Source organism: Leptinotarsa decemlineata, unplaced genomic scaffold (genome assembly GCF_025532065.1).
Source record: "Leptinotarsa decemlineata unplaced genomic scaffold, Ldec_3_MD MMD2_P_RNA_scaffold_12, whole genome shotgun sequence".
Taxonomy (NCBI): domain Eukaryota; kingdom Metazoa; phylum Arthropoda; class Insecta; order Coleoptera; family Chrysomelidae; genus Leptinotarsa; species Leptinotarsa decemlineata.
This window is the reverse complement of record NW_027412526.1, coordinates 6,246,402-6,270,170: the sequence shown is the minus strand read 5'-3', so window position 1 is coordinate 6,270,170 and position 23,769 is coordinate 6,246,402. Positions and strand designations below refer to the sequence as shown.

General features: G+C 37.5%; 1 protein-coding gene across 1 annotated transcript in view; it reads left to right on the top strand.

Annotated features, from left to right (window-relative positions):
- Positions 1-23,510, top strand: part of Hmx (H6 family homeobox) — a 32,291-nt gene extending 8,781 nt beyond the window's left edge. The window contains exons 2-4 of the mRNA XM_074173244.1: positions 4,946-5,094; positions 19,820-20,292; positions 22,398-23,510. Coding sequence (XP_074029345.1) covers positions 4,946-5,094; positions 19,820-20,292; positions 22,398-22,733 — 958 coding nt within the window. The 3' untranslated portion in view covers positions 22,734-23,510. The remainder of the gene's footprint in view (positions 1-4,945; positions 5,095-19,819; positions 20,293-22,397) is intronic.
- The last annotated feature ends 259 nt before the right edge of the window (positions 23,511-23,769 follow it).

The window sequence follows — 23,769 nt, the reverse complement described above, 5'->3', positions numbered from 1 at the left end:
TCCCCACCAGAAAACTGTACACACCTCAGCAACTTTTGATGCTTCACATAGCTCAGATCTGACTTTATTTGGAGTACCTACTCTTCTCATGCATGGAGCTCCGTCACTAAACATACTCTGAAGCTACTGGATTCTCCAGAAAGGAGCCATCCGCCTGACTGGAGACGCGAACATCACTTGCAACCTTGATAGTTTGGAATATCGAAGAGAGGTTAGAGATTTGTCTCTCTTTATGAGATGCTTTCACGGAAAGTGTTCAAGTGACTTGGCACATTCGATTCCACCAAGAGCAGTACATGTCATAAATACGCGACGGACTGTGACTGCTCATTGATATAAGATTCAACTCAGTACACCTCGATCTTCATTGTTTAAGAACTCTTTCTTCTGGAGAACTGCATTTATGTGGAATAAACTTCCTGAGAATGTGTTTCCAATTGGAAATAATCTCCAGTGATTCAAATAGAATGCGAGTCGCTACTGTGAATCACAACTTTCGCACAGGCACCGCTCTGGGAGCGCCTTGAGGGTTTTCCTTAAGTGATTTTTCCCTTCATATTTTTCACCTAAAAACAGCGGAGATTATTATTCTTATTCAATAGACATCTCAGAAATTACATTCATTACCGAAACCATATCGTTTTTCTTCGTCGATACTTTCCACTTAAAAGTTGTTTACTGATCATGTAGCAATATCGGGGCACTTAAACGAGGCTGACTAAGCTTCTTAAGGGAATACTGCGGAACTCTTGAAGTTTTCTTCCGCTCAAGGAGTTCTCTTTCGAAGAGGCACACTTAACTCGATGCAAATTTAATGGCATATAGACTAAGTTAGTAGATTGCCACAAGGGACTTTATATAAGGAAGCATGAGCGTAGGTAAAAGTCCTTCTGGGTGTTCTCTAGGATCTTTCGAAGTTCTCAGGGATTTATTTTCGAAAAACGAGTGGAGGATGATTGAAGGTATAATTGAAAGAAAACGTATATACATGTGTGTCCTAACTACGGTATGAAATTTCAGAGGGTGATTTGTTAGGTTGTTTCAAGAAAAAAAGTTCTTATGAACTTTAATTTTTGAAAAAATAATAACACAACAAATCAAAGTATATTTGGATACAGCTGACTTACTTTCAGAAATGCAATCTGGATTACGACAGAAACACGGTACCAACACTGCCCTGTTGAAGGTTATCAATGATATCACTACTGCTCGGGACAAATCGATGGTCTCATTTTTGGTTATGCTTTACCAAAGCAAAGCATTCGATCCGGTAAACTTCAAACTATTGCTGAGAAAACTAAAATACATTGGGTTTGAATGCAGTTCTTTAGATTCGGTGAGAAGCTATCTCACAGGAAGGGCTCAACAGGTTATACTGGATAATGATCAATTATGCTTATCTCTTCAGGAAACTTCTTCTGGTGTACCACAAGGTAGCTTTTTAGGTCCATTAATGTTCTCTCTTTTCATTTTTGACTTTCCTGCCACGTTATCCCAGTGCGACGTACATTTATATGCTGATAAATTTCAATTATATCTGTCAAGTCAATCTAATAATATTTACCATGCCATCACCAGGATGAACTTAGATTTAGAAAATACACTTCTATTTTCCAAAAATTATGGCCTCCAAATAAAACAGTAGCCCTATGTTTGGGATCTGACCTACAAAGAAATGAAGTTGAAACAAATTTTCATCTTTTTCTTGACAATGAACCGATTGACTGGGTGAATTCAGCAAAAAATTCAGGTGTATATATCGATAACACTCTCTCGTTCAACGAGCACGTTAAACACATTTAGAAAACTTGCTTTTTTAAACTGAAATCCTTATACAAGTTCAAGTTCCAGCTTTCTCAAGAAACAGAACTGAAATTAGTTCAATCATTGATTTATCCCCATATTGAGTATTGCTGCTCAGTGTATTACAACTTCTTGCCAGACTATAGTAAACACAAACTTCAACGCATACAAAATGCTTGTATGAGATTTTTGTGCTGCATAAACTACCGTGATCATGTAACTCCATATATATTGAAATCAGATCAGCTGAATATTGAGTTTAGAATTCGTTATCTCATATCTGTATTCTTATATAAACTATTGGAAAGCAAAACTCCTAATTACTTGTTCAGATTAATTAGTAAGCGATCTGATAATCATTCTACCAATTTAAGAAAAGATACATTTACCATTCCATATCATGTTACCAGCAAATTTGAGGGATGTTTTTCTTACTTTGAACCGAAGTATCTAAATAATTTATAACCGTATATTCATTTGTCTATATATCAATTCAAAAAAACTTTGAAAATTAATTTCGTAGATGTTCAAAAATGATTGTAATGTTTTATATTATCTCCATAATAGTTTTTTTATATTATTGAATATATACTGTATGCCTATTTTGTTTTTTAATTATGGGACGGGTGGAAGATAACCTCCGGCTAACCCTTTTCTCTTTATGTATAAAACTTGTTTTTGCACAATAAACGTTATTATATTCCACCGTGGTGTGCGCTGGTCAGGCCCTATCCCCCGAAGCCCCGATACATTCGGGAGAGCGCGCCAGCATTATCAACCAATGACCACTCCCCACACCGTGGGGTAAGTGATCATTGGGTCCAAGAATCATGTGCCCTGAGCAAACGCAGTGAGCCAAGAATGACAGCCTTCTGCATCTGTGCGGCTAAGATGTCTGCCTTAGTGCGGCAAGCCGGTATGATTTCAAGATTCAAGAGTAGAGACGACATCATTTCACCAAGGACTCCAATAATCAGAACAACCATCTTGACAGAGTGATCTGTGTAGAGTCTGCGGAGTTCGAAGAGAAAATCTCGATATTTTATCCGTTTTTCCTCCTCTTTTCTGACGATATTCGTCTCGTCAGGAGCTGAAAACTCGACGACAAATATCGCTTTGGTCTGGTGGTCGAGAAGGACTACATCAGGCTTATTAGCTTGTATAAGCCTGAGGGTAGGGAACGAATAGTTCCAATAAATTCGGTATTTCTCGTTCCCCACAACGGATTCAATATCCCCTGGAGCGTAGGGCAACCCCGGCGTCTCGTCAATACCGTAAGAGTGCCTTAGATGATAATATAGCACTCTTAGGGCCGCGTTATGTCGATGGATATAGGCCGAGACCGCTTATGCTGGACATGCAGATAACAAGTGCATTAGGGTCTCGGGCGCCTCGCGGCAGGCCCTGCACCTTGTGTCAGGAACCTATATATCCGTCACGCGACTGCGGTAGACTAAGGTGTTGAAGACACCTTATTATTATTATTATTATATTTTTGGAGCTAGGTTAGGTCCAAAGTGAGTGGGTCTATCAAACCTCTACCGCAACTTGCAAAGGTTCATTGTGGCTAACACCTATTCTAATAAACCCAGCTTATAACGGAAGCCGATGAGTTTGTATGGTGAGTGGTCTTCCAGGTCAGATGTCACACTGTCTTCCGATAGTCCGAGTCTCTGCATATGATGCAGTTGGACTGTAGTCCAACAACTGTTTGGTATGAGGATCGAAGGGTGAATAAACGCCTTGAAGTGAGCCAATCCTGGAAAATTCTGCCAGAAGTCCATAAATCTTTTTACCATCCAGGTGTTTAATATTTGTTTGGCAAATCCTAAAGCGATGCCGATGACAGGTTCTAGTCCGATGAAGCTGCTTGCAGCAACCCACTTTGCAAAAGAGTCAGCAGCCTCATGGCCTTCCAGGCCAGTATGGCCAGGCCAGTATCTCCAGGAATCCAGACCAGAGACTATCTGTTAAGTATTCCTATCGAGGGAAGTCGTTTTTGGCAATTTGCTTCCAATTTAGAAGTTGCTTGGTAGGAGCCAAGAGCTTTCAACGCCGCTTGACTGTCCGAGAATATTTTTATTGACTTGTGTATGAGGTTGGATTCTTCCAATCTCTCTACACACAATCCAATGGCGTGAATTTCCGCTTGAAATACAGTCGCATAGGTTCCTAGGCAGGTTGATATATCTGTCCTGTGTCTGCGACTGAAAACATCTGCACCAGAACCGGAAGGTGTTTTTGATCCATCTGTGAACCAACTATCTGTTCATAAAATTTTATTCTCCCGAAGGATCTAGTCCTCTCTACTCGAGAACAGTACTTTATAAGTTCGTAGTTGACAGTTGGAGGCATAAAGTCAGAGGTTATTTCCAGATTGCTATAACTTCCAGTGTCAACCAAAAGTCTGTGGTACTCTGCGTTAAATTGATTTGTGCAATTGACAAATTGCAAGCATCGCTCAGAAATTGTTGAATGGCGTCAGATTCGCTTGAAAAAAGTCGAAACTGTTGAGCCCAAGAGAGCCGAGACCAAAAAAGCCCGCCAAGTTTTATCAAATGTGAAGGTTTTGCTCACTGTTTTCATCGATCACCGTGGCGTTGTGCATCAGGAGTTCTTGCTACAAGGTCCTATGGTTAATGAGGAGTATCATATCGAATTTATGTGGCGTTTGCGAGAAGCAATACAAAAAAACGCCTGAGGAACGTTCCATAGCGATTTTCAATTCAAAGTTGAAAATCCATCATTGTGTTTTTCGAATGTGATTGTCTCGTTTTGTACCGTAGTGTTAGAGAGCTAATTATTTCATGCATGAAAGGACAATTCCTGATGAACATGCATCAAAAACTACCGGAGAAAACTCCTCTTGGTGAAAAATATATGAATTATTCATTCCGGCAGGTCAAAAATTCTCAAAGAACACTACAAAAAAGTTCATAAAATATATGAAGGTGTTTCTGATAAATCTTGGTGTCTTCTATAAAAAAAATTGGTCGTTTCCGTTTGGACCAACCTGTATATAGATGAAGTATTTTTGTTTCTCAAAATAGACCGGAAATAACTTCCTCGGAAAATGTATGTAATTTGAAAACACCGTGTATAATACCGTATGAGTTTTTCTATACCTTGTCAATTGTTTCAGGCTGGGACTTATGTCACATTTTGGTGCGTTAGCAGCAGCGAGCAGTAGATATGCCGCCCTTTGTGGCACACCAACTGACCCCAGGACTCTCCCCTGGTATTGGGGAAGGATACCATCCCAAATACCTAAAGATCAACCCAGTCCAAATGGTGAGTCATACTGAGATGATATTTCAACAAGAAAAATATTTTATAACGAACTATTCTCGTTTATGAAAGTGTCTTTGAAGTATTCGAAGTTTTGGAGTATTGAGCTCTGCAAACTTCCTTATCAGTGAAAATAACAATTGGTTACACCTATTCATAAGGCAGGTAAACAAATTCTTGTTGGTAGCTATAGACCAATTTCGGTAATGAATAATTCTGTCAAAAGTTTTGAGGAAAAAACTCAAGAAAAGATAAATGGCTACATCTATCAATTCATAAATGGGTTTCTTTAAAAAACATCAAGTTATAACTAACAGAGAATTGGATGAACACAACGGCAATGGAATTTATTACTAGTCTGACCCCTCTGGACCTGTACGTTAAGGAAGTTGCGTTAATGGTCATGTTACGGCACGGCTGTAAACCTCGAAGTAGGAATGGGGCAATTGAGGCTAAGCCTATGGCAAGAAGCACTTACTGCGCAACCACTGCTGCAGGCAGCCAGTGATGCAAATGAACCCAGATTTGTGTTCAGTAAACCCTACAAAATACAAACGAAACAGAACACAGGGTCATGCAATAGTCATATATACCGACGGCTCAAAAACCAACGAAGGCTCAGGATGTGGAGTTTACTCCAGATCACTAAGCCTAAGGATTGAGTGGGGAATGGGAAAGAATACCAGAGAGGTTCAAACAGAACTGGCTGGTATCTCAATCGCTACAAAAGAAATAACCAGGTAAAGAATTTCTGGCAACAGCATAACAATCTGCACTGATAACAGACAAGCCCTATTAGCCTTGAACTGACAATGTGTTACCTCAGATCTAGTATTATAGTGCCAAGATTTACCAAAGCCTCGGTAGACAATAACGGTATCCTAAGGTGGGTTAAAGAGCACGACAGAAGTGTAGTTGGCATTGCCGACTCTTTAGCCAAGGAAGCGGCTAGACTCAGAATTTAAGGGCCTACGACCTGATGACTTCGACAATTGCGGAACTAGCCAAACATCACACCCGTGCTCAATCTCTAAAGAAATGGGATGGAATCAAAGTATGCAACCTTGCCAGGATCACCCTGGTTGAACCTGGGAAGCTGGCACCGAAGAAATATTTGGCGATGACCACTGGCAACTGAGGAAACACCTCCATATTATGGGGCTAGTGCACACGCCTCTATGCAGGATGTGTGAACAGAAGATGAAACTGTCAGGCATGTCTTATGTGAGTGTCCGGAGTTATCGTCAATAAAAGAGTGTTTGTTTGGCGAGTCTTGGCCTATACCTGCCGATATAAAGGAGATGTCTCCCAGTGACCTGTCTACCTTCCTGGAAAGGACAGGATGGACGATGACGTAGGAGGACAGCTCCTCGAGAGGATGTCCAATGAGTCACATGTGGCCTAAGTGCTGTGGGCCTACACTCACGCTCCCTACTCTACAGATACAGAACTAACAGAGAATTTGGCTTCATAGAGAACTCCAATAACGAAAATGCAGTTTTTGACTTTGTTGAAAAAGCTTTGAGAAAGCCTTGGATAGATCATAAAAGTGTTTGACAATTCTTCTTGATCTTGCCAAGGCTTTTGACACAGTCTGACATGACAAGCTTTTGGAGAAATCCAGCTAAGGATGCACATCTTCACCTGCAGCAGGAGGTTGTACATCCTAATGAGGATCTAGAAATAATTTTGAATTGGGGTGGAAGTAACCAGGTTCAATACAATGTCACAAAAATCCAGGCATTTGTTTTCTCCAAAAAGATAAATGTGTCCGAATGAGTTCGTTGGAGGTTAAAATGGACATCAATATGTCTTGGCACATGGAATTGCAAAAGCCGTTTCCTAAAAGTTTGGAACACTGTTCAGAACCAAAAAATGCACCTCAGCAACGTTTCATGCATTATAAAGCTGAGATCAAACCTCCTTTAGAGTATTGTTCTTATGTGTGGAGCTCCTCCCCTTAGCACACCCCTAAGTTGCTACATTCCATCCAGAAAAGAGCCATTTAAACTTATTGGAGACACGAACATCGCTTGCAACCTTGATAGTCTGGAACATCGAAGAAAGGTTGGAGGTTTGTCTCTTTTCTATAGATATTTCCACCGGAAGTGTTCAAGTGTCTTGGCACATTTGATTCCAGTAAGGGTTTTCCAGTAGTGTTTGTGTTTTGTCCTCAAAAACTGGATCAGTAAACCGGCAGTGCCGGAGAAGTGAAAATTGGGATTCCTCAAGGTACGCACTAGATCCAGTTATGTTCCTAATCTACATGAATAGCGTCAGTTCTATTTTTGATTTCAAAGGACACTTAATTTCCTACGCGGATGACACATGTCATAGTTGTAAATGGGAATTCTTGTGACAAAGTGTACACAAATTCTTAAGAAATATTGCAGAATATCCAAGTATGACTAAACTACAACTAGTTGATCCTCAACATCCATAAAGTTATAACATGTTCAATACCTCAAAGCGGCCAGCCTCATAAAGATATCATTCTCTTTTCCTTCGGTAGAACTAACATAAGAAATGAAGTACTTGGGGATCATGGTAAATAAACATCTAAGATGGGATGTCCATGCTAATTATGTAACAAAACGCGTAGGAATGTGGTTGAGACAGTTTTATGCTTTGACGGACATTCTAGAGAACAAATACCGCATGATCATGCTCTAGCTGAATTAATAATGACTTATTGTATTAAATTATGGGGTCGTATGTTCAATAATTCCCTAAATCGACTACAGATAAATCAAAATACATGTTTGAATATTTTATTCAAATAGATCTCATATCGTTGATGCATCTCAATTTGTGCATAAGAAACAGAAATTAAGTGTTCTTCCACCCACGACAGTACGTAGATTCTTCAACATTCGTTTTCAAATAAAAGTTTCATTATAGATGTCTTGGAATTTTCTGGAAATTGACCTTGATAAATTCCTCATTCCATAGTGGTGTGTTCCCCTTAACCCTTTGATCAGTTTTTCTCATACCTACCCCAGCAAACTTATTGAAAAAATCGTAAAGGAAGGCTCAATGAGTTTACTGTTGCTCAAAACATAGTGATTGCGAATCAATTCGGTTTCCAAAATAATAAAATACTCTTTACTTTATGATGTATACTCACGTAGCAATATTGGAGATTTGACCACGGCTGTTTTTTGCGATTTTTCAAAAGCGTTTGATTGTGTCAACATCATACAAGACAAATAAATTTGAAGCTAGAAATTATTCAGGCTTACCGCAAGGTTCAGTATTAGGCCTAATCATCTTTCTGTCTTCGAATTTACATGAAACAAAGTGTGTGTAAGATATCAACCAAATTTTTTATTCGTTTGACATATTGATGTCCACGACGGCTTCTTTGGGTGGAGCACATCCAAAACGTTCAATTTCACTTGACTAAGGCCCATGAACCAGGCTGAATTTTACTGAAGACTTGGGTAATGTTGGCTTTGAGGACCGCTGTGGTTTATGACTTATTTGCACACATCTGCGACTCAAGAAAACCCCACAAGAAAAAGTCTGACAAGGTCAAATTGCACGACGTTTTTTCTTTAATAATCAAAATCGAAATTATAGAGTTTTAACGTATTTTGGACAAACAACAGGAAAAGTGGCTTAATTTTTGAAGAAACGATATATTGAATTGCTTATACAGGGTGATTCAAAAGTACTTTGACAAACTTCAGGAGGTGATTCCTCACAATATTCTAATATGAATTGTCCAAATAAATAAATGTCCGGAAACGCTTCGTTTCCAAGATACAGGATGTTGAAGATTTATTGTTATTTTCGTTTTTTTCAAATAACTTTTGAAATACTGAACTTGATTGAACGAAACTTGGTAATAGGAGGTTTTTGAGGTATCGAATTCGAACACGATGTTCTTATTGCTCTTACTCGTAGGGGGCGCCACCTATACGTCTTTTTCTTTTTTAAAGATTCATAACTTTTTTGGGCGTACTTCTAGCACATTTTTCAGTAAAAAAATCGATTCCTCTATCATATCTACGTAAATAAGCTACCCTTGTTACTAGTCGCTTTAAGCAACCGTTTTCTAAATATTTGGACTTGAAAACTTCAAGTCGATTATTTGATAATCGATGGATGTTGAAGTTATTACGAATATTTTGCATTTTGCACAAGAATGCTTGACGTTTGTGAGTAGTTTTGGTAATTACATATTTTGTGACAGTTAGACGTTTTGTTGAAGTTTCCATAAGTAGAAGTAGAAAACACTTATTTTGAAAAAATGGATTATTTGAACAATAATGCTCAATTAGCCGATATGCATTTCGTTTATGGCCTTGCGGATGGCAATGCGCGCGAAGCAAGACGTATTTACCAGGAGCGATTTCCTAATCGAGTACTGCCTTCAGCTCCAACATTTGCTAGTCTCCACCGTCGTTTGGCAGAAACAGGTAGCTTTAAGAGGACAGCTGATATTATTGGAAGGCCACGAGCAGTCCGAAGCTGTCAATTCTACTCAGTCCACAGTTTGGAGAATTATCCACGATCAACAGTTTTATCCATACCATATTCAAAGGGTACAAGCTCTTTTGCCACGAGACTTTCCCCAACGCATTACTATGTGTCAATGGTTTTTGAGTAAATTGGCTGGAAATCCTCAATATTTAAGATATGTACTCTTCACGGACGAGGCAAACTTCTCCCGAAATGCTATCACAAACTTTCATAACAACCATGTTTGGGCTCTCGAAAATCCGCACGCAGTTAGTGAAAGGCATTATCAGTATCAATTTTCTGTAAATGTATGGGCGGCAATATAATTGATGATTACTTGATAGGTCCTTTCTTTCTTCCGCTCCGACTGAATGGCGCAACTTACACTTTTAGAAAATGAATTGCCGGAACTACTTCAGAATGTACCATTAGAAATTCGTATCCGCATGTGGTTCATGCATGATGGGGCTCCGGCCCATTTTAGCATTGTAGCCAGGGAATTCTTTAACACAGTCTATCCAAATCGATGGATCGGTAGGGGTGTAGAAGAACCTAACCGGGCTTGGGCACCAAGGTCCCCAGATCTAAACCCGATAGATTTTTATTTTTGGTAACATTTGAAGTCACTAGTTTATAAGACTCCAGTAGTGAACGAGGAAGATCTAAGAAACCGAATAGTAGACGCCTGTGAAACAATAAGAAACACACCAATAATTTTTGAGCGGGTACGAGATTCAATGACTAGACGACTGACTGCCTGTGTCTTCGCTGAAGGTGGACACTCCCAACAATTTATTTGAATACAATTTAGTTTCGTTTATTTCAGTTTATTCTACATATTCAAAATTTCCTGAAATAAAATGTTGACATTTCTTGCAAATTTTATTAAAACAAATACTAACTATGCACCCTTGATACAAAAATAACTATTTCGCTTAAGGATGTCATGAAGGAACGAACCCAACAGTAATGACCTGTCCAAACGAGTAAAACGTCAAATTCATTTCCAAAGCATTCTTGAAGTTTTCAAGTCCAAATATTTAGAAAACGGTTGCTTACAGCGACTAGTAACAAGGGTAGCTTATTTACGTAGATATGATAGAGGAATCGATTTTTTTACTGAAAAATGTGCTAGAAGTAGGTCCGAAAAAGTTATGAATCTTTAAAAAAGAAAAAGACGTGTAGGTGGCGCCCCCTACGAGTAAGAGCAATAAGAACATCAGATTCGAATTCGACACCTCAAAAACCTCCTATTAGCAAGTTTCGTTCAATTAAGTTCAGTATTTCAAAAGTTATTTGAAAAAAACGAAAATGAAAATGAAACTTCAACATCCTGTATCTTGGAAACGAAGCGTGACCGGACATTAATTTTTTTGGACAATTCATATTAGAAAATTGTGAGGAATCACCTCCTGAAGTTTGTCAAAGTACTTTTGAATCACCCTGTAGAACAAGTGATATGTTGAGAAAGTTAGGTAAAAATAATAAAGACAAAACATTTAAATTCGAAAAATCAGGAGTATATAAATTAAAGTGTGGAACGTATCCTAAGGTATATATTGGTCAAACTGGGAGAACATTTAGGAATCGAATCAAGGACAATCATATGAGCTATGTAAATAAGAAAACAACTTCAACATATTCAAATCATATTTCAGAAGAGTTAGAAATACAGTAGGAGTTGTTTAACACATTAGGATCTATATCTGCATTAGTAGGCAATATAATACATTTTCGATGTAATTTACTTATTATAGCCCAGTTATAATCATCAAAGTTCAAAACGTTTGCCCATGGTGTTATATTAAATAGGTTTCTAAATGATTCGTAGTTCGCCTTGCTATATATTCTTCCGTATCTATATTTATTTCTTTCATTCACTGTTTGGACTGACATTTCGAAGATAAGAGGTTCATGGTCTTAAAGGCCTGCAGGAACAGTTTTACAGCTAATATTCTGTTTTTCCAAATTTGAGCAGATATAGTCAATGATAGTGGCTGAAAACATGGTAATTCTTGTATGTTCACTAACATGCATGGTCAAGTTTAGAGAGGTCAGTAAGTTATGTAGATTTAGATTTACCATACACTCTTCATCGTCGTAATTCACATTAAAGTCACCTGTGAGTACGATCTTTGAATTAATTGGTAGGTTTGATGAAAGAATTTCAAGTTTATTTAAAAAGTTCTCAAAAATCAGAATTAGGCGTTCGGTTAAAGCAAATTATATAGATATCGTCGAAAATTTTCTATCAAATATAATTTATTCAACGCTGATTTCTCTCGTCGTGTATTGAAACCACATTAGCCACGATATAAACCCAAAACGATCTTATAATTGTAGCAAATTGCAAAATATTGCCGTACGGCTTCGAGGCCTTTAAAGGAATTGCATAATCAAGTTTAAGCCGCTCGAAATCGGATTAAAGACTACGTATTTTTATTGTTCGATTCAATTTTCATGCCGTTCTTTCTAACTGTCGACAGCGTGTTCAATCCGCGTTTGTAAGGCTTACGTCGATTAAAACTCAAACTTGCAGTAAGGTTTCCGAAACCATTTCGTGCAGTTTAAATACAGTTCGAATGAGAGGTGACTGCGAGACCGAGGTGACGGTAGTTCTCATTTGTATTGAAATTAGCCGATACTTGATGAAATGTTAAGTGTCTTTGCCTAGAACTCAGCCAATCACAATTAATAAAAAAAATATACAGCCAATGGTTATGATGTGTTATTTTTTTTTATTCGTCAATTTACGGTAAAACCATTTGGAAAGTCTATTTGGAAGTCTGAAGACTAATCGAAGATTGACGAAAATTCACTTTTTTTATTGTGTTCATGTATATATGATATAATAATTCAACATTTGAATGATATTTGTAACAGAATAATAAAATACGGATGAGATAACTACACAAACAAAGTTTCTGAACTACAATTTACTCTTCCTTGAATTGAGAAATGTGGGAGTGTTGGCTCACCCTGTAACTTGTCAAAACCAGTTGCCGTTAGATCGGTTTTGTAGTCACTCGCTGTAAAAGTTCTTCTAAATCTGTCACGGACTTGCTACTTGAGATTATTCGACACACATCAATGGTAAGAACTTAAGCCGGAGAACTTCAAGACGACGAAATCAATTTCGTTTAATGCCAGAGAAGCCTTTTTTAAACCTCTTCTTAATATGGGTGACGTTGTGGAACGACTTAATCTGCTGAACTGTTTAATTTGATTACTTTGGGGTGAAGGTGGAGGTTATTAGTGAGTGATGAAATTCGTCAAATCGAAAGCAGTTTGGAAGTTTCAGGTTATTCAAAACAAAATTATCTTTAGAACTTTAATTTGAAATTAGTAACATTGCATATAACACCTGGGCTGGAAAGGCCTGGGCCCAAGAGAGAAAACGCGTTTTTTTGGTTTAAAATTAATTTATTCATCAACGTAGTCTTCATCAAGAGATATACAATCATTTCAGCAACATTTCAAAATAACTTTTCTAGAACAATTTGTCTTTTACCCCAGAATAGGCCTTAGTTACAGCAATAATCTCTTCATTGTAGCGAAATTTCTTACCGGTGAGCATTTTTTGAGGTCTGCATACAGCCAGTCGCTGGGAGCCAAATCTGGCGAATACGAAGGATGTGGGAGCAATTAGAAGTTCAATTTATGTATAACGCTGAATATTACACCACTTATATCCCAAAATACCGATGACATTACCTTTTCAGCCGATTGTTGTGCTCTCTGACGGTTTTGACGAGGTTAACCAGTTGCTCTCCATTCAAATGTTACTATATATGTTATGTTAATATGTTACTGTTACCCATTTCTTGATTTCTGGTTATTTGACCTGAGGGTTTGTGAATCCATCTGCGAAAAATTAAAAATGAAAGCTTCATGTTTTGATTCGCAATATATGCGAATACTATTTCAAACAAACCAAGACATGAAAAACATTTGACTGAAATCATCCAACATATATATATCTAGAAAAATGTTTGGAAATCAAATGATTCAACAATTCTCACCAACTTTTGATTAGATTACATTTGAATAAATTCATCTGAGGAAAAAGTCAAACTTAAAAACACTTACTTTCAAATAGAAGAGGTGCGCTTGTCACTGGTATCACTTTCAACGGATTCAAATAACTCATTTCGCCATGCATGACGTATTTATAATGAAATGAGTGATGACTTATTTTAATATGGAACAAAGAGCTTTTGTTCGTCGCTTTGAGAACTGCGTATCTCCGGATGCAGATTCGGCATTGGCAGTGATCAATGTCACCTTGGGTATGAATATAAAAATTTGTGATGACATATTCTGAAATGAAACAAAAGGAAATCAAAGAGTCTTTGTTAGATGCCTATTCAGCGTTGACATTGATCCATGCCACTTTGGATATGAATAGCGCAACAAACACATGAATTCTGCTGTTTTTCTATTTTATTTTCCTATTATTAGTGAAGATACAACTCAGTGCCCTCTTGGCATCGTCTTCGTTTTTTTTTTCTGTCGATGAAATCTGCATTCGTTTCCCTGTCATCTGATGTGCTGCAACTATCATTAACGAAGATATGGCTCAGTCCCCTTCTGTCATGTTGCGCCATCTTTGTTTTTTCTCTGTCGATAAATTCTGCATTTTTTCCTCTCATTTGATGCGCTGCACGTTGAGACTCAGCTATCATTAATTAAGATGTGGGTTAGTGCCCTTCTGACATGTTGCACCATATTTGTTATTTCGTTGTCGATGAATTCTGCAATTCTTCTTCTTTCATTTGACATGCTGTACGTGACAATCCGAAGTGTTTTCAATGATTCTCTTCGCAATTCTCCCTATGCTGTTTCATATTAGGCGCTCGATATTATATTTTTTATAGACTACAAATGAAATCATTTGAAATGAGTACCCACATCGACCTGTTGCGACTAGTATAGCGAAAATAGTTTATGAGGTCCTTTTGACTTCGTGAAATGATTATTGATGTCAAAATCATCGGACGACCGGAAGTGGAAACCGGAAGTGACCTGTTTTTGACGGATTCGAAACCATCTCACCCTAAGGAATCCAAAAATACCATATGTTTCAGTATAGATGATTTTTCCATCATTTGGTCAACAAATTCTGAGTTTTGAATCAAACTTCTGCAATTGGATTACACTCTTAGTTGTTCATAACCCAACAATTTTAAATTCCAAGTTTGTTCAATGATTTTTTTTGGATGTGCAATTCTTTCTATGCTTCCTCATATTAGACGCTGTATATTATACTATTCATAATCTACAAATGAAATCATTTGAAATGAGTACCCACATCGGTCCGTTGCGGCTAGTATAATGAAAATAGGTTATAAGGCTTTGTTTCCTGACTAACTTCTGGATGATACTATCCAGTTGAAACCATTATTATTATCAGCAGACAAAGGTGAGAATGCTCTGTGCAACATTGAATTGTAGGCTGCTGATTTATGATCGCTTGGGATGGTGATGTCTGTATAGCTAGGTTTTCTGAAAACATTGAACTCAAATTCATTCTAATTGTGTGTAATGGTCAGGTCTGAGGAATTTATTTGTTTCTCTATCTCTGTTTCGAGTGTGAACTGAATATTGCTATTGAGATTATTCATGAATGTCATAAATTGGTTCAGCTGTCGTGTAGTACCTCTGAAACAGGCGTGAATATCATCAACACATCTGTACCAAAAATGAATATGTTTTACTCAGGTAGGAATTTACTATAGTGGTCTCCAAGTTGTTCATAAATATGTCTGCTAAAAGTGGACTAAGGGGTGAGCCCATTGGTAAACCTGAAACCTGTTTATAAAATTTTATGAAAAAGCGGTGAATGCAGTAAGAATAGCGCCATCTGTATGTTAGGTCCGAAACTTTTCATCCATGTAGTATTGTAAGCCTAACCTCATTCTTCTCTTGTTGAAGCAAGACTACATTGTTGGGAATTTTGAGGCAGCTTTCCTCTTTCTCCTTACACCGCTAATTATGACATATATTTCCATTCAACGACCAACACTACTGGAACGTTAATAATGATAATGAATTCATACATCTAACTTTAAAAACGCGCAAAAATACATGTACGCGCCGCTAAACCGTCACATGCCGTAATGGCTACAAATGGTCCGGTACTTATGAATGTCGAAATGTCCTGAACGATGGTATCTTTTCCGCTATTAATGGTTCTCGCTGGGTGACAAATGGATAAATAAATGCAGGTTTAATTAAAATTTGGGCATTTCGCTGCTATCGGCCCCCATCTAGTTCCGTTACATTTTCGAGTGATAAGGGGGCCTTTCGGTGTAGCCGCAACTGTGGTTCTAATTGAATTTTTTTGTTATTCATGCGAAGATTCGTTTGCGATTCGCGTGAGCTTGCAAATTTTGGTTGGAGGAAGCAGCAGGGTGTCCTGCAGACTGTGGAATGGTGTCTAATTAGAAAGCTTGCCGATTTGGGACGCACGCTGGGTTTCAATTAACTGCCGGGGTAATGACCTTATCGCGTTTGTCGTCTTCAGGATGGACGTTGAGGATTCTTCAGAAACGCGGGTTTGGAGCAAAGTATTTAAGTGGAAAAATTTTCGAACCAAAACAAATTGTTGATATTTTCGTCAAATAATCGAATCACCATTAGGATTTTCGTAATCGTTGAATATCACTAGTCAACAAATGAAAAATAAATGCGACTAATTTTATAATGGCTATACATGAGAGTTTGAAGCATCCTGACCGCGACAACATCAAAAATTTTCCATTTTGTGAAGGTTTTGAGGTATAGTTGTTTTTGTTTTATACAAAAATATCCACATATTATAGAGAAATATAAGATCAAAACAAGAAAAAAAACAATATATTTTGAGGATAACAGACTTTATTTACAATACACATGAAAAAACATTCAACATTTTGTGCATAACCTATTCGCAAATGTTGGCATTCGTTTATAGAGGGGTGCGCAAAAGTCCGGAATAAAATCAATATCTTTTCAACCAGTATTTTAGGAAAAAAACGCTGAAACACATCAGTTGATTTCACGTTTTGCTTGAAAAAGTTGCTGAAATTTGATTATTTTAAATGGAACACCCTGTATATTATTGAAAATTCGGAAAGCTGCTGAAATTTGCTTTCTTTCTATGTATATCATACCTATACCTAACTAGTCAAGTTTCGGACTTATGAACATTTATTTGTGAAAATGTCCCTTCAGAATGGTATTTCCATTCGGTATTTGGTAAGCAGGCCATGATTACTATTTGACAGTAGCGTTGTGACATTCTCCTAATAATATCGACATTTTCGTCACTTCAGAAGTTGCAAATACCTTCAAAATGATGGAACAAAACTATTCAAACGAAGTTCTTATGAATTTGTTTATTATTTTTGGACAGTGTGACAAAATTATCAGCAGAACATGTAGAAAGTTCAATGAAATGTATACGAATCTACCGCCAATAAACCTCAAGAAATTTATACGAATTCAGAACAATTTCAATATGTTTGGATAAACTTTAAAAAAGCACCAAGAAACTTGAAATTGGAAATATTGATATGAATAACTATAAAAAAGTAAAACAATCATGTGGAATATTTCAAAATATGTTCGAATCGCTGGCCGTTCACTTCCAAGCACTTTAAAATGCGGGTGTTGACTGCTTTCGTGGTGGCAGATCTGATTTCATTGGGATCCAAATCTTCAAATGTTTGGGCAATCCTTTCTAACAATTCATCTCTCGAACGCACGGGTATTTTGTAAACTTTTTCTTTAAACATTCCCCACAAATAAAAATCTAATGGATTAAGATCGGGTGATCTCGCTGGCCAATTCCATGGTCCCAAGCGCCTCATCCACCGATCGTCGAATAGTCTATCCAGTTCTGCGCTCACTTCTCTTGTGCAATGTGCAGGAGCTCCGTCTAGTTGGTACCAACAGTTTCGATAATCTTCGAGTGGCAGATTATACACGAAACTGTCTACAGTATTCTCCAAAATATTCAGGTAGCTTCTGGATGTTAATGACTCCTCGTATATCACGTACCTCAATTTGTTGTCCATCAACATGCAGAAGACATTAAAACTAAATTTTTCTTGAAATCCGGCTTCTTTTGTGACGTGAGGATTTTCACTGGACCAATAATGACGATTTTTTCTATTGAAAATCCCTTCTCTCGAAAATTTCGATTCATCAGTCCAAATAATTTTATTTAAAAAAAGTGGATCTTCTTGAATGCGTGTCAACAACATTTCACAAAATTCTACTCTCTGTTGAGGATCTTGAGGCTTCATTGCTTGAATTTTGGTGAATTTATAATCATGCATTTTATGTTTTCGCAAGATTCTTTGAACCGATGAATATTTTATACCCAAATCTTCTTCAGCACTTCTTATCGATGACTCGGGAAATGCGTGAAAATATGCTAAGACATTAATCTGGTTGTCTTCGAAAGTTACGGGTCGAGGCAAGTTTCTTGGTGCTTTTAAAGTTGATCCAAATGCATTGAAATTGTTCTGAATTCGTATAAATTTCTTGAGGTTCATTGGCGGTAGATTCGGATACATTTCATTGAACTTTCTACATGTTCTGCTGATAATTTTGTCACACTGTCCAAAAATAATAAACAAATTCATAAGAACTTCGTTTGAATAGTTTTGTTCCATCGTTTTGAAGGTATTTGCAACTTCTGAAGTGACGAAAATGCCGATATTATTAGGAGAATATCACAACGCTACTGTCAAATAGTAATCATGGCCTGCTTACCAAATACCAAATGGAAATACCATTCTGAAGGGACATTTTCACAAATAAATGTTCATAAGTCCGAAACTTGACTAGTTAGGTATAGGTATGATATGCATAGAAAGAAAGCAAATTTCAGCAGCTTTCCGAATTTTTAATAATATACAGGGTGTTCCATTTAAAATAATCAAATTTCAGCAATTTTTTCAAGCAAACGAAAAAACTGTATTTTTTTACCACCCTGCATTGAAGTAACGGAGATTAGGCTGACGTGTGGGAAGTATCCAAGTATCACCTAACTCCAAACCAAATTTCGATATCATAGTACTCCTTAACTAAAAGATATCGGCATTTTTAGAAGTCATGATTTTCGAAGAAAAAAATTGAAATTAATTTTTATTTCGAAAACGGTAACAGATAGGTATAGGGAAATATCAAGAAAGGTTGTCGGGCAATTGTTGGAGATTCCAAAAATAATATTATATACAGAGTGTTCCGTTTGAAAAATCAAAGTTGCTACTGCTTTCTAATAGAAGCGGCAACACCGCATTGTCGAAAATATTTTAGTTGGCTAGAGAATGTCCGAATATGCCCTCCATTAAATTTTCAAAGTGATCCGTTGTCTGGTTCACCAGAAACGTCTAATGTGCCATCCACCGTTAATCAGCCTGTATACCGATGATGGAAAACCTAAAGTGCCTAAGTTAAATAATGCAATATATAGCCTCAAGCAATTCTCGAGGGCATGGCATAAAAAAGTTGATAATACAATGTTGAGTAATGGTTATATGAAGTGTGTAAATCAGAGCCATGTTCATACATAAAAAACTTAAGTCGTCTAAGAACTATCATTACTCTCTATGTTGATGATTTTTTCATTTTTTCGAATAACAAACACGTGTTTAGATCACCAAGTGATCATATTCAAGAGGAAGTTTGATCTTCCTCTTAAGGATGATCCAAATTAAGTACTGTGAATAGTGAAAATAGAAATTCTAAAACACAAGGATGATATCAATAGAAAAGAAGAGGCAATGCACATTATTAAAATCTGGCTACCTGTCTTCACAGGTATACAAACTAGGTCAGATAATACAGTTAAAGAGAAACCAGACCGTAAAAATTTACATTCTTTGATCAGCCTATTCTAAGTTCAGAAACCAAAATACAGACTACTGTATCAAAAAAGTCTTCCTGAAGAAGACATGTATAATGTATAAGTTTGAAAATGTTCTTATAGGATGAAACTGCAGTAACGTAAGTTTCAATTCTGATTTCCTACCAAGTAGCATCGGCTACATCCATCAATCTTCCTGAAGAAGCTATCGTTTTGCCAGAAACGGATCTCTTCATAGTGAAAATATAAAAGTGAATTGTACCAATAAGTTTTGATCTTCTCAAGTTCGTTAAGTTTCATTTTATATGCTATCAACGATAACCAGTTGTACTGACGAACGAGGAATGAAAATTTTCTTTTAGATATCAACTCGTAGTAATATTCCGCTTTCATCTCTTCCAGGAGGCTCCACAAACGATGACCAGAGTCCTCCGACTTCGCCACGTGACAACCAAACCACCATCAACACCGCCGAAAGCAGATCTTCCAGACCATCATCCCCCTCGGATCATCAGCGATCACCAACGGGTAGCCCACACCACCCCGGCATCACCCATCCTTCGCATCCAGCTTTCCTCGATCAAAACTACCTGAGCATGCGCTCCAAAAGCCCCTACAGAGAATCCGATAACATGGTCATCGACGAAGAGGTGGAAGATGAAGAGAGCGACTACGATAACGACAAAGACAAGAAAATACAGAGCTCCAGTTTGAGTCCCGCTAGCTCACTTTCAAACAAGAGGAAAAAGAAGACGAGGACGGTGTTTTCCAGGTCGCAGGTTTTTCAGCTGGAGTCTACGTTCGACATGAAGAGGTATCTTTCTTCGTCGGAGAGGGCCGGACTTGCTGCTAGTTTACACTTGACTGAAACTCAGGTAATGACACAAAATGTTCATAACCCTCTAATTATTTGATTGTCGTTGGTCCCACATCACATTGTGAATGAAAAACAAATTTTGATTGGCGCTAAGAGGATGACAATACCCTTTACTATAGTCTTCCATATTTGGCAATAGTGAAGGCAAGGATATAATTGAGCATTCCCCGAATTATCACATAAGCAGATAATTAACACTTTGAAGCAAATTAATCATGAGGAACTTTTCATATGTAATTTTTAAACGATATAAAATCTAGCTATCACTAGATGCAAGTGTAATTGAAGCTTGAGAAAAACCAGGGAAATAAACAAGTTCTGCAACCAAAATAATTTTATACTACGAGGGTGATGATGGAACAAAACAACTGAGTTGATGGGACATTTACAAAGAATGGCGAATAAAAGACAAGCGAAGAAGGAATAACAAGTTTTCAATACAGACAACAAGAGTTGAATACCATTGCTACAACTCCACCAATTACAATCATAGAAGTGGCTTTCAAGATCGCACAAAAAGAACAGAAAATCCTAGTAACACCATTCACATCACCGTATTATACAGGAACCAGAGACAAAATTGGCAGAATTCTCCGCCAACACAACATAGCAACATCATTCGTTCAGAACGTCCGTGCTCCGTAATCTACAAGATCAGATATCACTGGAGTTTCAAGAAGTTTACGAAATACATTGTCAATACAGTAACAAGACATTGGCCAAACCAACAGGCGAATCGACATACGCAAGGATGAACACAAATTATCAGTGAAGGGAAAAGTCGCCACCTCGTATTGACTACAGTACACAATACTTCTACTATCGAATAATCAGAGAGGTTATCAAGATTGAAACACAACCTTATAGTATGAACAAGAGAGACGTGACACGCAAAGGTTACCAGCAACGTGGAGATCTATCTTATCACTCCACAAAGTCAAACGGACCGTACAACCCCAAAAGCTAAACTTAGCACGTGATAATTCAGGTATGATGACAAAGACAGGCGGGACAGTACAGATAATAGGGTTAACACAGGTAATCAGTGGATATTACTGGAGTTTTTTCCAACACCAAACCGTTATTTTAACATCTCGATAAGTGTTTCGATCACCAAGTGATCATCTTCAAGAGGAGGATCAGTTTGATCTGGCTCTTGAAGATGAGGAAGATCAGTTTGATTTTCCTCTTGAAGATGATCACTTGGTTTGTTGTTGGTAAAAAACTCCAGTAATATCCATTATTACACCAAAGGTTCCAAACAGTGCAGTAATCAGGTCACGAGTACAGGTAATCAGGCCAATACGGGCAGTAGGAGCAACCTAGGTAAATGGTACCAACCACCCCTATAAATTGAGGAACAGAGTTCGAATGAATCAGTCTAGTTCTAAACTCCAGACTCACAAGATGGCAAATGGGACTTTTCCGAAACGTTGTGAAAATAATCCTTAGTGTATGCATAATCCATGGAGTGTATACTCAAAGATTGGTTTGGAAGTATATTTCTTTGTCGGTGCAGAACAGGTGCAACCTAGATAGATCACTGTGTCTAGGACAGGAATGAAGTTTCCAACAGCTCCATCTAGTGAACTAGTAAAACATGTGTCATAATTTTGTAACCCCTCTTTTGGTGGAAATCAAAATAAACCTTAGTAATGGATTCTCATCGAGTATCGGCTAATTCTATTCTAAATTGAGTGTTACTTGGATTCTATATCAATCAAAGCCTTTATGTGATTTCAGGGGATTTACAAGCTCATAATTTCAGTTACTCATAGCTCATTGGTGGAGCTCCTTTAAATCGACAATATTTTTCTTGTGTAATTTATCGATTATTTCATTATTTTCACTTTCAATCTTGTTAGGACATTGCCTGAAATTGCCTTAAATGTATTGCTGTCTTCACTGGTATATTCATCCTTCTCTACTTCAGCTAGATTTTTGTTCAATATAATGATGTTACATCCAGGATTAAACAATTCTTTGAGAATCGAGGTTCAAGGACAATTCATAATTTCACCGAATATTTAGGAAGAGTGTAATTGGAGAATTTGTAACTCAACAACAATGTTCCTTCTACACGTCCCCGTTTTCTTGTTCCAGGTGAAAATCTGGTTCCAAAACAGGAGAAACAAGTGGAAGCGCCAGTTAGCGGCCGAACTCGAAGCCGCCAACATGGCCCACGCAGCACAAAGACTAGTCAGAGTACCCATCCTCTACCACGAGTCCCCGAACTCCTCCATGAGGCACCCCTTCGAACAGAACCACCCTCTGAGTCTCCACCACCAGCTGGAGAGCAGGGACACCGGTAGTACCGGTGGCAGTACTGGAGGATACCCGAGTTCTTTGTATTATCACCACCAGGCGGCAGTTGCTGCAGCCGTTCATAACTTGCCATCGAGTCCTGTGAGTCGACCGCCAATGTCGGGGCTAGTATGAAAGCTTGAGTGATGGTTGTGACGGGTTTTCGTGCAAAAGATCAGTGAAATTGTGCTTTGTTTGTTTTCTGTTTTATTTTGTTTCAGAGGAAAAGTGACGTAGACCAATATACTTTCAAGAATTGTAAACTTTCACAACCACAGATGAAGGTGTCAAAGCTATTCCACCGATTTGTTGAGCGGGGTTTGTAGGTTCTTATGCCTGACGATTTCTTCATAACCATATTTGTAGACGAAACGACATGCATAAATCTGGAGACCACATCCAACAAATCCAAAAAATAGCTTCGACGTAAAGTTTCGCCAATTTCGTATTTTGAACTTGATATTGAATTTTTGAGAAATATACTTAATATGACGGTTTCATTGAAGATATTGTTGAATATAGAGAAATATAAGTGAGAGTATATAAGGATTGCCAGCTCCGTTTATAGAAATTGTGGGTCGTCTATGAATAATTAATCATTTGAGAAAATAAGAGGTTAGTATTTTTGCAAGAAGAAATGTGAGAGATAACATGCAATAGTAATATTGAGTGTCTAGAATCAAAGGTCAGAAATAACAAATTGAAGTAGAAAATCACCAGATGCTTATGAATAAATATCGCTTCTTGAATAAGAGTGGAAGGTTCATTATTACAGCATAAAGTTCCACATTATCCAAGACAAGGTGAAAGAACTGATCATGCAATAATGAAAAAACGTTGAAGGAGTTGTAATTATCATCCGGAGTAAACTACTATCAGGTGAATAGAAAACGTCGACCTCGAAATAATATTGATATTGAACAACTCTTTTATTTTCAACCCAATTTCATTTATTTTTTTATCAAATGGAACAACTTTCATTCTGAACTGCTTCATATCAACAACATCATCTGATGAGGTGTGATTGTTAAACATTACAAGGGAAATGAATATAGCTTTTGGATCCCACTCGAAGCCATCCTGTAGCAAGATTGGTTCATTCATGAGAAAGTTATTCAAAATCGAAATTTGTTTACATTTCAAGTTTACCAATTTTTACGCACCTGAGTGT